Here is a 12,347-nt window from a genome sequence, read left to right as displayed (position 1 = left end):
TGGTGGTGGTGAACGCTGATACAGGCTCTAACAAGGAAAGGTGCTGATGCTAATGAGTGGCTCTCTAACAAGCCTGCATCGTTTGATGTCCTAATTTACAGTGAGCTGTGTCTCAGGGGTGCAGGATAATGAGCTGGCCTGGGATTCCCAGGGCAGCAGCTTGTGTAACACACCTCATGCAAGGGGACGCTCACTCCCACCAAGCGTATAAGTGAGAGACAGAAGCAGAGAGAGAGAGAGAGAGAGCAGGAAGGACATGTCTGTAGGAGAGAGGAGGGCGTGATGGGGGAGGTATAGTGGAGGGGAGGTGGGGACATGTCATCCCTTCTTGATATGCTTGTTTGTACACACCAATCATTGAATCGCTGCAACCAAGTGAGAAAAGCTTGTGTTCTCTGTGACAAACTGACCTCAGGCAACGAGAACACTCACAGAAAGAGGATATGGAGAAGGAGAGCATGGCGGGTGGGGGAGAAGAAGAAGAAGCAAATGTTGGATTTTAATCGAGACATCCCTTTCCCTTGCTCTCCTGTGCTTAACTCAATCAAAAACAAAAAAAAAAAACATCCCTCCTATTTACAGAGCAACCCTGAAAAATCTGGCTCCTAGTGCACTCTAAAGCAAATTAGCAAATGTGGAGCTCAGTGACCTCAGAGCAGAGACCATCCACACAGAGTATGCGGTGTGCCCCACCACCCCCACCTCCTACTGCTGCGTCTGCATGGCTGCATTAGTCAGGCTCAAATGGGTTTTTCCGCCATGAGAAGCAGAGCATGACATGCGCTAAACAATGGCAGGCAGATGACGAGCCAGCTCCATTTGATGATGGCCGACGTGCCCGTTTTTTTTTTGGATGTGGGGGAATATCAGGGCAGCATGATTCATTAGGAGTGCACAGGTGGCCCGGGATCTAATGAGTCACATTTTGTGCGGTTCTAACATGCAAATGGCTCCAAGAGGGATGCTTGTTTTAGATAAGAGTTGTGATTTTTTGGAATTTAGTGGTGACGTGTGTCTGCTTATATAAATCTAATACAACAGTAGCCAATGAGGGGACACATTTAATACTAAGAGGCTAAAAGTGCAACAACGCAATGACCATTAACAGCTAACATGCCACAATATTCACCTTAAAAGTGTTAAATGCTGTTTTTTTAATGCAACTAAAAGCTGTCAACATCTACTTAATAAACAGACACTGACTGTTTCCATCAATTAACTTTCAGAGGACTATTTGTCTGAGTGTGAATGCTATGGTTGGTGTTTCTGAGCAGTCTCAGCTATTAACACTGCCCCCCTCTGGCCCGCTGGCTGCCTGATTAGGATGCTGTTGTTGCATCGATCAGTCACACGTTGAGTAAAAAGAGATATCTACACTAGCATGGGAGATGTTTTTGTTTCACATCTAGTAACAGATACCCACTCATTGACAAAAGAAAGTAATCTGTAAAATATAATCACAGCAGCTGAAGTAGCAAAACAAACTCCAAACTGCATGATACATCTAACCTTGCTTCAGTAAAGAATACACAAAAACATCTCCATAAATAGCTCGTTTCAGCACGCCAGTCTATTCATCACAGGAGCCACAACAATCCAAATTGCACCTGATCTATTAACTGCTCGCCACTGAGCACCGTTTGAACGTTTGACCTTCTAACACAGCTCATGACATTATGTTGACATTTGAAGTAATCCCTCCCACGGTTCTTAATCCCAGTGGCCGTGGATCGCCCTGACCCATCCTCTGAGCTCCAGCCCCTGACATGCACTCAGCACCACAACGCCAACAGAAAAAAGGCAGCGAGACAAACACGACTGTGATACCCAGACAAGTCAACACCACCACTGTGCTTTAGAAAGCTCAGGGGAAGCTCAACAACATGCAGCCGGTGAGAGGGCTTGTTAATTATCATCCACAAACCGAAGCACTGAGACTGAGTGTGTAACATGAGGATGCCTGTTTGTGCCTCTCATGTTTTACCATTACATTCCTCCAAAATATAATTACCTGGCAATGATGGAAAAACACAGTTCATTTAAGAACAGCTGTTCTGAAGACTCTTCTAACATCTGGATGAGAAAATATTCTGACCACTGCACAATAAAAATGTTTTTTTAACCTGTTTCTCAACTATATCTCCTGATACCAGTAGCTCACTGCTCAAATTTTAATGCATTACATGTATAAAATATAGAATATTGGAAAGAAACACCAATATAACTGGTAATACGTTTTAGTTGTTCAAATTGTACAAGGACATACATGTATGTCGTTACAACAGTCTCACGGCGGTTCATGAAATAGTCACGAAATTTAATCTTTTTTAAAAAAAAATTCTCGTAACGTTCAGCATGACTTTCAACAACATATTTAAAAATGGGAAATTTGTGTTTATGTACACGAATCAATAGGCCCTTCATTAAAATGTGTGACTATTTCAAAAACCGTTGTGGGACTGGGCTGGTCATTTCCGGCAACCATTTTTGGATTTGGAAAAAGAGGTGCAATTTAAGAAACAGGTTGCAAATATTTTATCGTGAAGTGGACGAAATACTTCTTCATCCAGATGTTAGACGAGTAGGATTCTGAGGATACCTTCAGAACAGCTGTGAGTATTGTTAAATGAACTTGCCAGGTATTTAATATTTTGGAATATCCTTTTCTTGGCTCTGCTTAGTATGAGACACAAATTGGTGCTAACATGAGGACTGCCTGCTAGTAATTTATAATACACTCCCTTGTACATTTTAACATTCAAGCTGTCTAGAGTCGTGTGGCGACAAAAAAGCAGTCGTGTCTAGAAGGTAATTGCGAAATCTGATCTGAAATCTGCAAAACTCTCACAAGACTCGCTGCCCGACAACCTATCTGAACCTTAACTATTCAAGATCAATACCCAACCTTAACCACCTCGCGAGAATTTCTCCAACTCCTGGGTTACCTTCTAGATGTGACTCAAAAAAGCCTGTGCTGCATGGCATACTGCGTCATTAGTTAGTATCACTATGCAGAAGATCTACAAACTACGTCTGTACATGAAACTTACTGTAATACATGTTCAAGTGGCAGGATGGTGCAAAGCCAATTCAAACAGATGATATTTTACAACTGATATTAACACGCATGTTTGGATTTTATATCCTCCATTCAGCGCTGGCTTTTACAGTAGACACACGTTTTAGTAATATAATGCAGCTTTCCCTGTAAAAACTATGTTTTTTTTCTCTTTATAATCGAAGAAAGTTTCACTTGTGCAACAGGCCCAAACAGATAAAAAGTGATGAAATGAGAGGTACAAGATGACAACCCATTTATTTAGTAATACATTCTGCAAACTAGAAATTTTATTCAAACTTCAAAGGCTAAAAAATGAAAGAAAGGAGGGAAAGAAGGGGGAGAAAATGTAAGGAGCAGGGAGAGAAATGCATCAATTCACAAGCAAGGAATGCAATTTGTTCAATCGACAACACAAATAGTACAATTTAGTTCAGGGAACAAAGCTTTTTTAAACATTTTCTTTTTTTTTTTTTCCTGCCATTCCTTTGGAGCTAGAACATAATACAAAATATACAGTTATTGAACTTTGTAAAATCACTCACAGAGGCCTCTGAGAAGCATTTGAATCAACATTGACAATACTTATCTACAGCACTCTAAAGCTATTCTTGAATGTAATCATAAATATAGCAGACATGAATGTATGTATGCACATTTTGAATGCTTACGAGGTTACCATGTTAAAACACTTGCATTAGTTGAAAGTATGACATCATCTGCAGTGAGAAATTAAATAAGCTTTAAAGACCGAGATTCAATAAGGTAAAGATGAGGGGGGGAGGAAGCGTACAAACCAGCGATGGTTGAAAAGTTGTACCATGTGACAACAACCAGGACAAAGTCACTTTGTCGATAGCTTAAGTACCCTAACATGGGGACAGATTTGAATCTAAAGAGTGTAACGTCAGCAGCATTACTCCTCCTCATAGTGTTTTGTTGAACAAGTACTTTAGGGGGGCAACATGAGATCGGGTAAGGCAAATCGGTGAGCTTATTTATGAGCTGAAAAGGGTCAGCAAAGTGAGGCTCAGGTCGCCCTGTGAGGGGACAAATAAACTGCTAAGGGTCGCACAGTAAACGCCACAACTGAGGTACATCAATATGTACAAGAGGGCGCGAGCATTTAAAATCTCTTCTGCCAGGTAGTCCTCCGTACAAGAATATACAGGATGCATTCCAGGCAACCAAAGGTAACTCTGTAAATAGCTTTGCAATCTTTTCTACAATAACAATTTTCTGAAAACAAAAGCTGATTATACAGATGATCAGTGCATATGACTTTTGTCATTTAGTCACTTCTCACACATTTCTAAAACCCTGAACTCTCAATACAATTCTAGATTTGAGCTAAGTGAGCGTCGCACGAGTAGACAAATTGGTGAAATTACACAGGTGAGCATTTGTTCTAGTGAGGGGGGGATGGGGTCAGCTTTCACGACAAGGCCAATAGTGTTACTAGTTACTAAAATAAGTTGTCATTTGCAGTAGTCACTTAAACTGATACTTGTTTTGTTAACATCAGCACAATTCAGTCAAATACTGTACATGAGCACAGGCTTATCCCACTCATATATATCAGTGTTAAAATCATAACCTCTAGGGGAGAAGCACAAAAACAAACGGCTTTCATTAAAGTCTCCACACGTGAACTACTTTCTGAACAGTTTGGATCTACATAACACAAGACAAAAACACTTCCTATAAATGTTGTGAGGTATTTCAGTTAATGAAAAATGAAAACAAGGAGAATAAATGCTTGGGATCTTTTTTTTTTGTTCATTTTTTTGTTGGAGATGGGGGACTAACAATGGAAATTATACATAATTTAAACAACTACGCCCAGATGTGACAGATCACAGCCAGGTCATCTCTTAACAGCTACAGCAATTAATATTATTAGAAAGCTAGTTTCTACATTTTTCATTCTGTGGTGTGTTATGGAAATGGGCAATTAACCAACATCATTTTAAGGGCCACATCCTGACTTGTAAATCTCTAGGGGCAATGCAGGACAGTACAGGGGCGTGGGGGGGGGGGGCGTGGGGGGAATCGATGGACTCAAGATGCAAAGAATTAATTATTTAAAGCGTGAAGAAAATTGCATGAAATGCTGCTTTAAGAGTCATCAACACCTACCAGGTTTGCAATTAGCAGCCGGGTGCTGAAAACTGTTTGATAAGAGAGACGTTTAGTGCACTCACTTAACAAATACAAGCAATGCATCGCAAAATAAAACTGCTCATCTAAAGCATAAATAAAAGGCATTACTTTTTTTCTCAAACATACTGAATTAACTGACTTGTCGAGTTTTCATTTTACATGATGTGAGCACAGTAGTATTGGTGAGTATTGTGGTAGGAATACAATACTGTAATTTTAAACCACAAGATGTGAATTAATCTGTATTTTTACTGTTTGTTTTTGTTGCATTTTTGCTTTTTTATGAGGAGGTAAAACCACATTTTCATGCAAACACACACACAAAGAAATCTACTGCTATTATTCATGTCATTTCTCAGGTGACTGGCTGTTTAAAGGTACCATATGGAGTTTCCACTGTAAACACAGTTATGTTTACATTCAACATTTCTTACCAAAATGCATTGTGCGCATCTTTAAGGCCTAACAAACATGCTCAGTGCTATTTCAAACATCACAAAAGAGTTTCAATGGCTTTTTTTCTGTTTTGAAACCTTGCACTTTTTACACCAGTTTGTTTCTCATGCCTCGTTGCCATGACACCAACTGTTGATAAACACATCGCTGCCCCCCTGCAGTCATGTGTCACGCTAGTAGAGCGAGGACCAGCTCATCAAAACGTTTCTCTACAGCGCCACCAGTGGTCAAAAACTCCAGAGGGTACCTTTAAAAAGCTGGAAATCTCAAAATAAAGTTAACATCACTTTCTAATAGCTTAACATTTTTAACATCTTTTACAGGGTTACAGCTCGGTTCTCCTTTACCATCACAATTTGCGTGTCTTTGGCCTTTTTTTGCCACAAAAGCATATTAGAAAGCAGCTAATTAAAGTCTGTGTTGTGTTAAAGATGTTTAGATTTGCTAACACGACAAACCTAAATGCGGTGAAATAGTTAGGATTGTCATTGTGATAAATGAAGTTACAAATTTAGTACATTATTATTATTATGTATTATATAAATGAAACAGCTCAAACCCTCTTTGTTGATCAGAGGGACACGTAAGTGATTAGAGGGGAAATATTTGTTTGCCAAAAAATATTCCACTAACCATCCCAAGACAAACCAGAATCACATTTTGTCCATGGCAAAAAAACTAATTCAAGCGACATGATTTATTCCTTGAAAGTTTAAGTCAAAAATATATACATACATAAATTTCCAACAATGCAATTTTAGACAAAAAAAATGACAGAAAAAAATCTGAAATAAAACCATTTCTCCTCAAGAAATATATCTACGGTGTGTGTGTTAAATACAGATTTAGTCAGTGACTATTCATCTTTTTGGAGGGGGGAAATTAACTGAAAAAAAAATAAAAATCAACCCACAGATCATACACTATAGCAGCAAACTGTATTGTGCTCTGGCTTGTGGTGCCGTGGGGTGGAGGGTTTTTTTAGGCAGAGCAAACCCGCTAGGAATAAAAAGGTGCTATACAACCATGAGAACTCATCGCAGTTAGCAGATTTGTTCTTGGTTTGAATGTCCAACTAAAGACAGTGTGAGGAATAAAAATAAGCCGTAAGCTTTAGAGTCAACAGTTTGTCCTATCAGCAGACTGGTAATGGGTGATTTTCTTTAAAATAGTCCATCAAAATCAGTCAAATTAGCAGATGTTAAAGGTAGAAGCTAAAAATCTATCTGTACCACATACAAAAAACTGAATCTCATGAAAAAGAAACTTGGCATAGGCTGTCATAAAGCTGAAACAAGTGATTATAAATCATATGGCACCCACAGTGGGCACTGGTAACAACGCATGTTTAGAAACTGATATTTAAATATGACACAACAGATGTGTTAACTAGTCTGGACTAGACTAGACTAGCTGCGATGCATTGTACACCATGGGTAAATTGAACTACTTGTGTCATCTCAGGTTACTGTATAGTTGTGATATATAGCTTGAAGTTGTTCAAATAGCGTAACAGCATGTAAACTCTGTTATCCAAAGCTTTTTTGGAATAAGAAGTAGTGAAAGCTTATGTTGGGTTGATATGGAACACTGGCTGAAACAAGCGCAGACAATGGGTTAGCACTGGGAGAGCGATTCCCTTAAACTCCAGCCTGGTCTGAACCACCGTAGCAAATTTTAAATTAGAGTTGCACATACAGATCTGCCTTTACACTGACACACGTGCGCACATACATACACACAAGCACCCACGCACGCTTGCAAGTATCTATTCGCACAGACAAACGTGTTAACAGGGGTCATTTTTTTTCTCCATCAGATGCCTCGAAGAAATGAAAAAAAAAAAAGATAATTTTTTCCAAAATGACTGAGAAACACTTTGCCATTATTATTTGAGCATGTACAGAAAACCACGTACAAAAATAAAATACAATAAAAAAGCGCAGGGGAAAAAAAAATAATTAGGATTTAAATGGTTTGATATAGAGAGCTTACTGTGCTGTCAACTATACAATTTACCCGTTTCTTAAAGGAGCATAGACTAACTGAAAAAACAAAAACAAAAAAAAGGAAAGTAAAGTAAAAGCGCAGAGACATTGTGCCTGGAGGACAAGCAGTAATATTCACTGAATAGACATTTGTTACAATTCCAGAAGAGCAGGAAAAGGCAGATAGTGCATAAAAGGTTCTCTTTTTCATTTCTTTCATTTTTTAACTTAAAATCAAGCTGCATTAAATACAGGCTGTTTGTACAGGACAATTGCACTTCACAAAAACAGAAATATACAAACACACACAAGGAAATGTGAATCAAATTAATTACAGCAAAAAAAAAAAATCTTACTACTTAAGAAGCTGATTATTTAACAAAAAGAAAGAAAACCTTGGGGACTCACTTGTTATGGATTACTTTAGAGGAGAGTATTAAGGTGGGTGAACATAAAGGGGGAGACAAGACGGTGGGGATCCTGAACTCCAGAGTAGACTGGTGCTGCACTATTCCAGGTTTGTGTGCATGCAACTCCTCTTCTTCTTCCTCCTCCTCCTCCTCCTCCTCCTCCTCCTCCTCCTCCTCCTCCTCCTCCCATGAAATTCCCTTCTTAGAAACCAAAAGCTCAGAGTGACGGAGAGACAGACTGCTGAGCTGAGCTGCTGTGGGTCTTGAGAGGATGGTGGTTTGTAAACTCTATGCTGTGTTAGTGGTAGGAGGTTGTGTTACCACATGTCGTCTGTGGACGCAGAGTCCTTGATAAGAGAGGAGAGGAAGGAAAAACCCTTCAGACTGGCTCTACATCCATGTGACCTCTATCAAGAGCAATGTATGACACAAACTAAAAATCACCCTGGATCTGATCCAGATTCTTGTGCATCAACACCATTATTTCCCCCCAACATCTTTGGTGTTATTGTAAATACTTTTACAGATAACCCGGAGATTAAGTAATATATCATCATTAACCCTTTTTATGAATTCTGTGTTAATTAAATTGTTAAGTGTACAACATAACTATATACCAAAATCCCAGAAAACACTCATTATCCATTGGCTGATTGGGTGTGTGTAAGGCCACTTTATCATGTATCATTGTTTACATAAAACACAACAAGTAGGGTGTGAAGCTTCGGACACAAAATTTGCACAAGTTGTTTGTTTCAAATATACAGTAAAATGATTCAAAGTGACTAGTACAGTCTATTTTTTTCAACCAGCTATAACAAATAAAATCTTACAGTTCAGGTTAAGTGTAGTAATTATTTTAACACTCTCTGAGTCAAACAGCAAACTACAAGTAACTATAGTAATTTATACTGTATACCAATCCAGATCTACTGGTCAAGAATCGACTTAAATGTATACTTGTGAAATAAAGGTTGTTTATAATGAGGTACATATTTTTTAACAGATGTTAGACCAGGCTACTGCTTAATGCAGCTGTAAAATATAATCTCATAAGAATAAAAATGTTCTGTCTAACAATAATGGTAAAAGAAAAAAAGAGGAACAGTTTAAAACTGCAAATAAATTATAATTCACACAATAAACATTTGGTTAGGTATATTATTCATGTTTGTTTAACTGATAAACTATACTGGAGACTGATGATCCTGAGAATATGGAAGTCCTAAATTAGGAATGCACCGATACCGGGCCGATACTGGGCCGATACTGACTCAAATAGCTGGATGGGGTATTGATGACGATAGGGCTGACATACAATATCCTATTGAAATACAATAGGAGTAGACGGGTCAATGAACAGTTTGCCGTGGTAATTTGACTAGCACAAAAGGAAATGGTGATAGCTGGCTAGCTAATTAGCTGGTTCTCAGGTGGCGGGTCCGTTTTAGACCCGGCGTTGCCGCTGGCCACCAGCCCACTGTTGGGCTCATTTTCCGAAATCAGTGCAGCACCAAAGCCTGGCGGAACCAGCCCAAGAGCTAACCAGCTAACCAGCTGTCCACTAGCTGTCTTGCCAATTCCATGGTGCTACAACGCAACACTGCTTACAGAAAACGAGCCGAACAAAGTTGTCACTCATCAGGCGATAGCAATATGCTTTCCTCCGCTGTGACGAGAGTGTGTGAATGAAGCACTAAGTTGTTCAATTTGACTCATTTACATTTTCTATGTGCCTTGTAACGTTACTACTCCACTGCTCGTTTAGTTGTCGTCGTCGTCACTGCAAAACTTCACCTCAGTGAGTCCACAACTTGCCGCAAGTCGGCTTAGAAGTCAGCCGGCTACAATGGTTGCCATGGCAACGGTACACATAAATATCGCCAACTTTCTATGTTTATATACTATATACTGGAATTAAAATTCTTGTTAAAGTTTTGACCAATTTGTTGCTGCATTAAAAATGTTAACAGTTGAATTGTAGTTCCTGTTAATTTTGAAGGTTTTTTTTACCAAGTTGTTTGTGTACAATTTATTATTTTAATAATAAATAACAATTCACTAAATTTATATATATGTATTTATTTGTTACATTTTGCTTTACAAGGCTAGGAGAGCAATAGTGAAATCAAGCCTGATACACATAAAAGAATGATCCCAGTCACTTCCACACAGTGAAGCATACAGCTTATTGATTAAACACTGGTATCAGATCGGTACTCGGTATCGGCCGACATCCAAAGCCCAGGTATTGCTACCTGACTGAAAAAGTCAGATCGGAGCATCCCTACCCTAAACTATTTTCAAATATGACACAATAATTGGTCTTAGGATCACTCAAACAAATCCATCTAACTAGAAAAGGTGAACGGTCACGTAAAACGCAGCTGGGATATATTTACATGTGCATATACTCTATGCCCATATGTGATTCATTTGGCTCAGGATATGATGTATTCAAAAAAGCAGACCCAAAGACACATGCAAACTATATGTTCATACACCTCATAACCAAAGTGCAAGTTATAAAAGGCTATAAAATACATGTGTAACATGGGATACCAACCAAACGATAGAGCAGACTTGTATGCTACTTCAGACTTCACATAATGTTCCTAATCTATTTAAGGCCTCCTCTATTTCAGGTTTCAGATTGTTTTAGTTTTGTAAGGAAGTAGCAATGTTGGGAAACTCTTGCTGAGAAAAGATGTGTAATTTGCCACAGGTAGTGGCTACGACGGAAAAAAACAACAACTTGAAACAAGTTTGATAATGAATAACAAGTTAATGTATCAACTTGTTCAGACTTGATTACTTAACAGAAACCTAATGACCTTTCACTACAAGTTCAGGCATAAACTTGGCAACAATTATCCTTTGGGTTGGAACAGTAGATGTGAAAATAGATTAGTGCAGTAACTACATGGTAACATTTAAAGCATATACTCACAATGAATGCCATTATTCTCATAACTGCTGTAACTGCCATGTTTATTTAGCACTACCTGCTGGATTCATCACTGAAAATCATGTTTTAAGGTCAATCCTGAGGATCAGTGTAAGGGATATTAGACTGGATCAGTACCAGCTAAAATAAACCTCATCAAATGCCCATCATTTTACGGTCTCTGCTCTCCTTTACGACAGCTGGGCTCTACAGTGCCAACATTTTGTCGTATATGTGAGTGGAAATTAGAGTGTAAGGAATGTAAAAAATGATTTGGGTACACTGGTAAAAGTGACTCCGACTTTTGACAAAATATGGCAAATTACACAAATTTGCTAAGCCTCAACACTAATGAATATGAGAGGGAAGAAGTTGAGTGTTTTTGTAGTTGTAACATCTTCTCTAGTGTAAGTATATAGTGTAAGTCAATGTAATCTTTTTGAACCAGTATTTGGTAGAAATGCACCGATCTACCGGCTGCCGATTGTCAGTGTGGAAGTTCTTTAGCTTGAGTGAAGAAGACATAAAGCTGCAATTTGTCATGACTGCAAGTCCAAAATAAGCTGCGGAGGAACGACCTTAAAAACATTTGGAATAACTAATTTAATCAGACACTTATTATATTGTAATTCATTCCTATGATGCTGCTCGGAGTAATCACAGTGACCGGCTCGTTTGCCGACAGCACAGAGCGTAACGTCTAACACTGAGTTACACTATGAAGCGTTCAAGCTCTACTAAGTATTAAAAAAAAACATAATTTTTTTACCCATTTAACTTCCTAACACTAGCTCTAAGCACATTATAATACATAATTAAAACTACTAATGCTATGATTTTTTTTTTAATCAAAGCAAGTACTTAAATAAAAATACAATTACTTATTTCTTAATCATTTGAAATGTGTGTTTTTATGCAACTAATCACAATAGATGATAATAAAGTAAAAGGATAACATTTACAGTTTTTGACGGTTTACACTGACTTTGGGACGGCTGAAATAATTTTTCTGTACGTTTCCGGGACGATGGTAGAAAAAAAGTTAGTCTGGAGCCTTGCTGTCAATTATAGTTATTAAAAAGAAAATTGTAATCGGCAGGTCAGACTTTTAAAAAAATCTGAATTGGCTAAAAAATCTAGTATTTGGAGCAAGTAGCTCATGAAAATAATTTAGTTTTAACTTTAGTAGGCTACACCTTTTATTTGAATGTGTCAGATGTATGTATATTTGATCAACTAGCTGCTGCTATGTAAACATTTACTTTGCATACTGAGCAGTTTTGGCACAAAATATTCTTTCGAAGTTCTATATTATCTAATTTTCA

At 38.2% G+C, this 12,347-nt stretch overlaps 1 protein-coding gene across 3 annotated transcripts in view; it reads right to left on the bottom strand.

Moving 5' to 3' along the window:
- The window catches only part of ppm1aa (protein phosphatase, Mg2+/Mn2+ dependent, 1Aa), a 41,654-nt gene that overhangs the window by 19,198 nt on the left and 10,109 nt on the right, over nt 1–12,347 (bottom strand). The window contains exon 6 of one of the 3 annotated variants that reach the window (XM_037796401.1): nt 3,292–8,422. The exons of the other annotated variants lie outside the window; for them this stretch is intronic. Coding sequence (XP_037652329.1) covers nt 8,393–8,422 — 30 coding nt within the window. The 3' untranslated portion in view covers nt 3,292–8,392. Of the gene's footprint in view, nt 1–3,291; nt 8,423–12,347 lie in introns of those variants that run through there. 3 annotated transcript variants of the gene reach the window in all.

This window comes from Sebastes umbrosus, chromosome 16 (assembly GCF_015220745.1).
Source record: "Sebastes umbrosus isolate fSebUmb1 chromosome 16, fSebUmb1.pri, whole genome shotgun sequence".
In the NCBI taxonomy this organism is placed as follows: domain Eukaryota; kingdom Metazoa; phylum Chordata; class Actinopteri; order Perciformes; family Sebastidae; genus Sebastes; species Sebastes umbrosus.
Note: the sequence above shows the minus strand (reverse complement) of the source record. Positions and strands in the feature narration are given on the sequence as shown.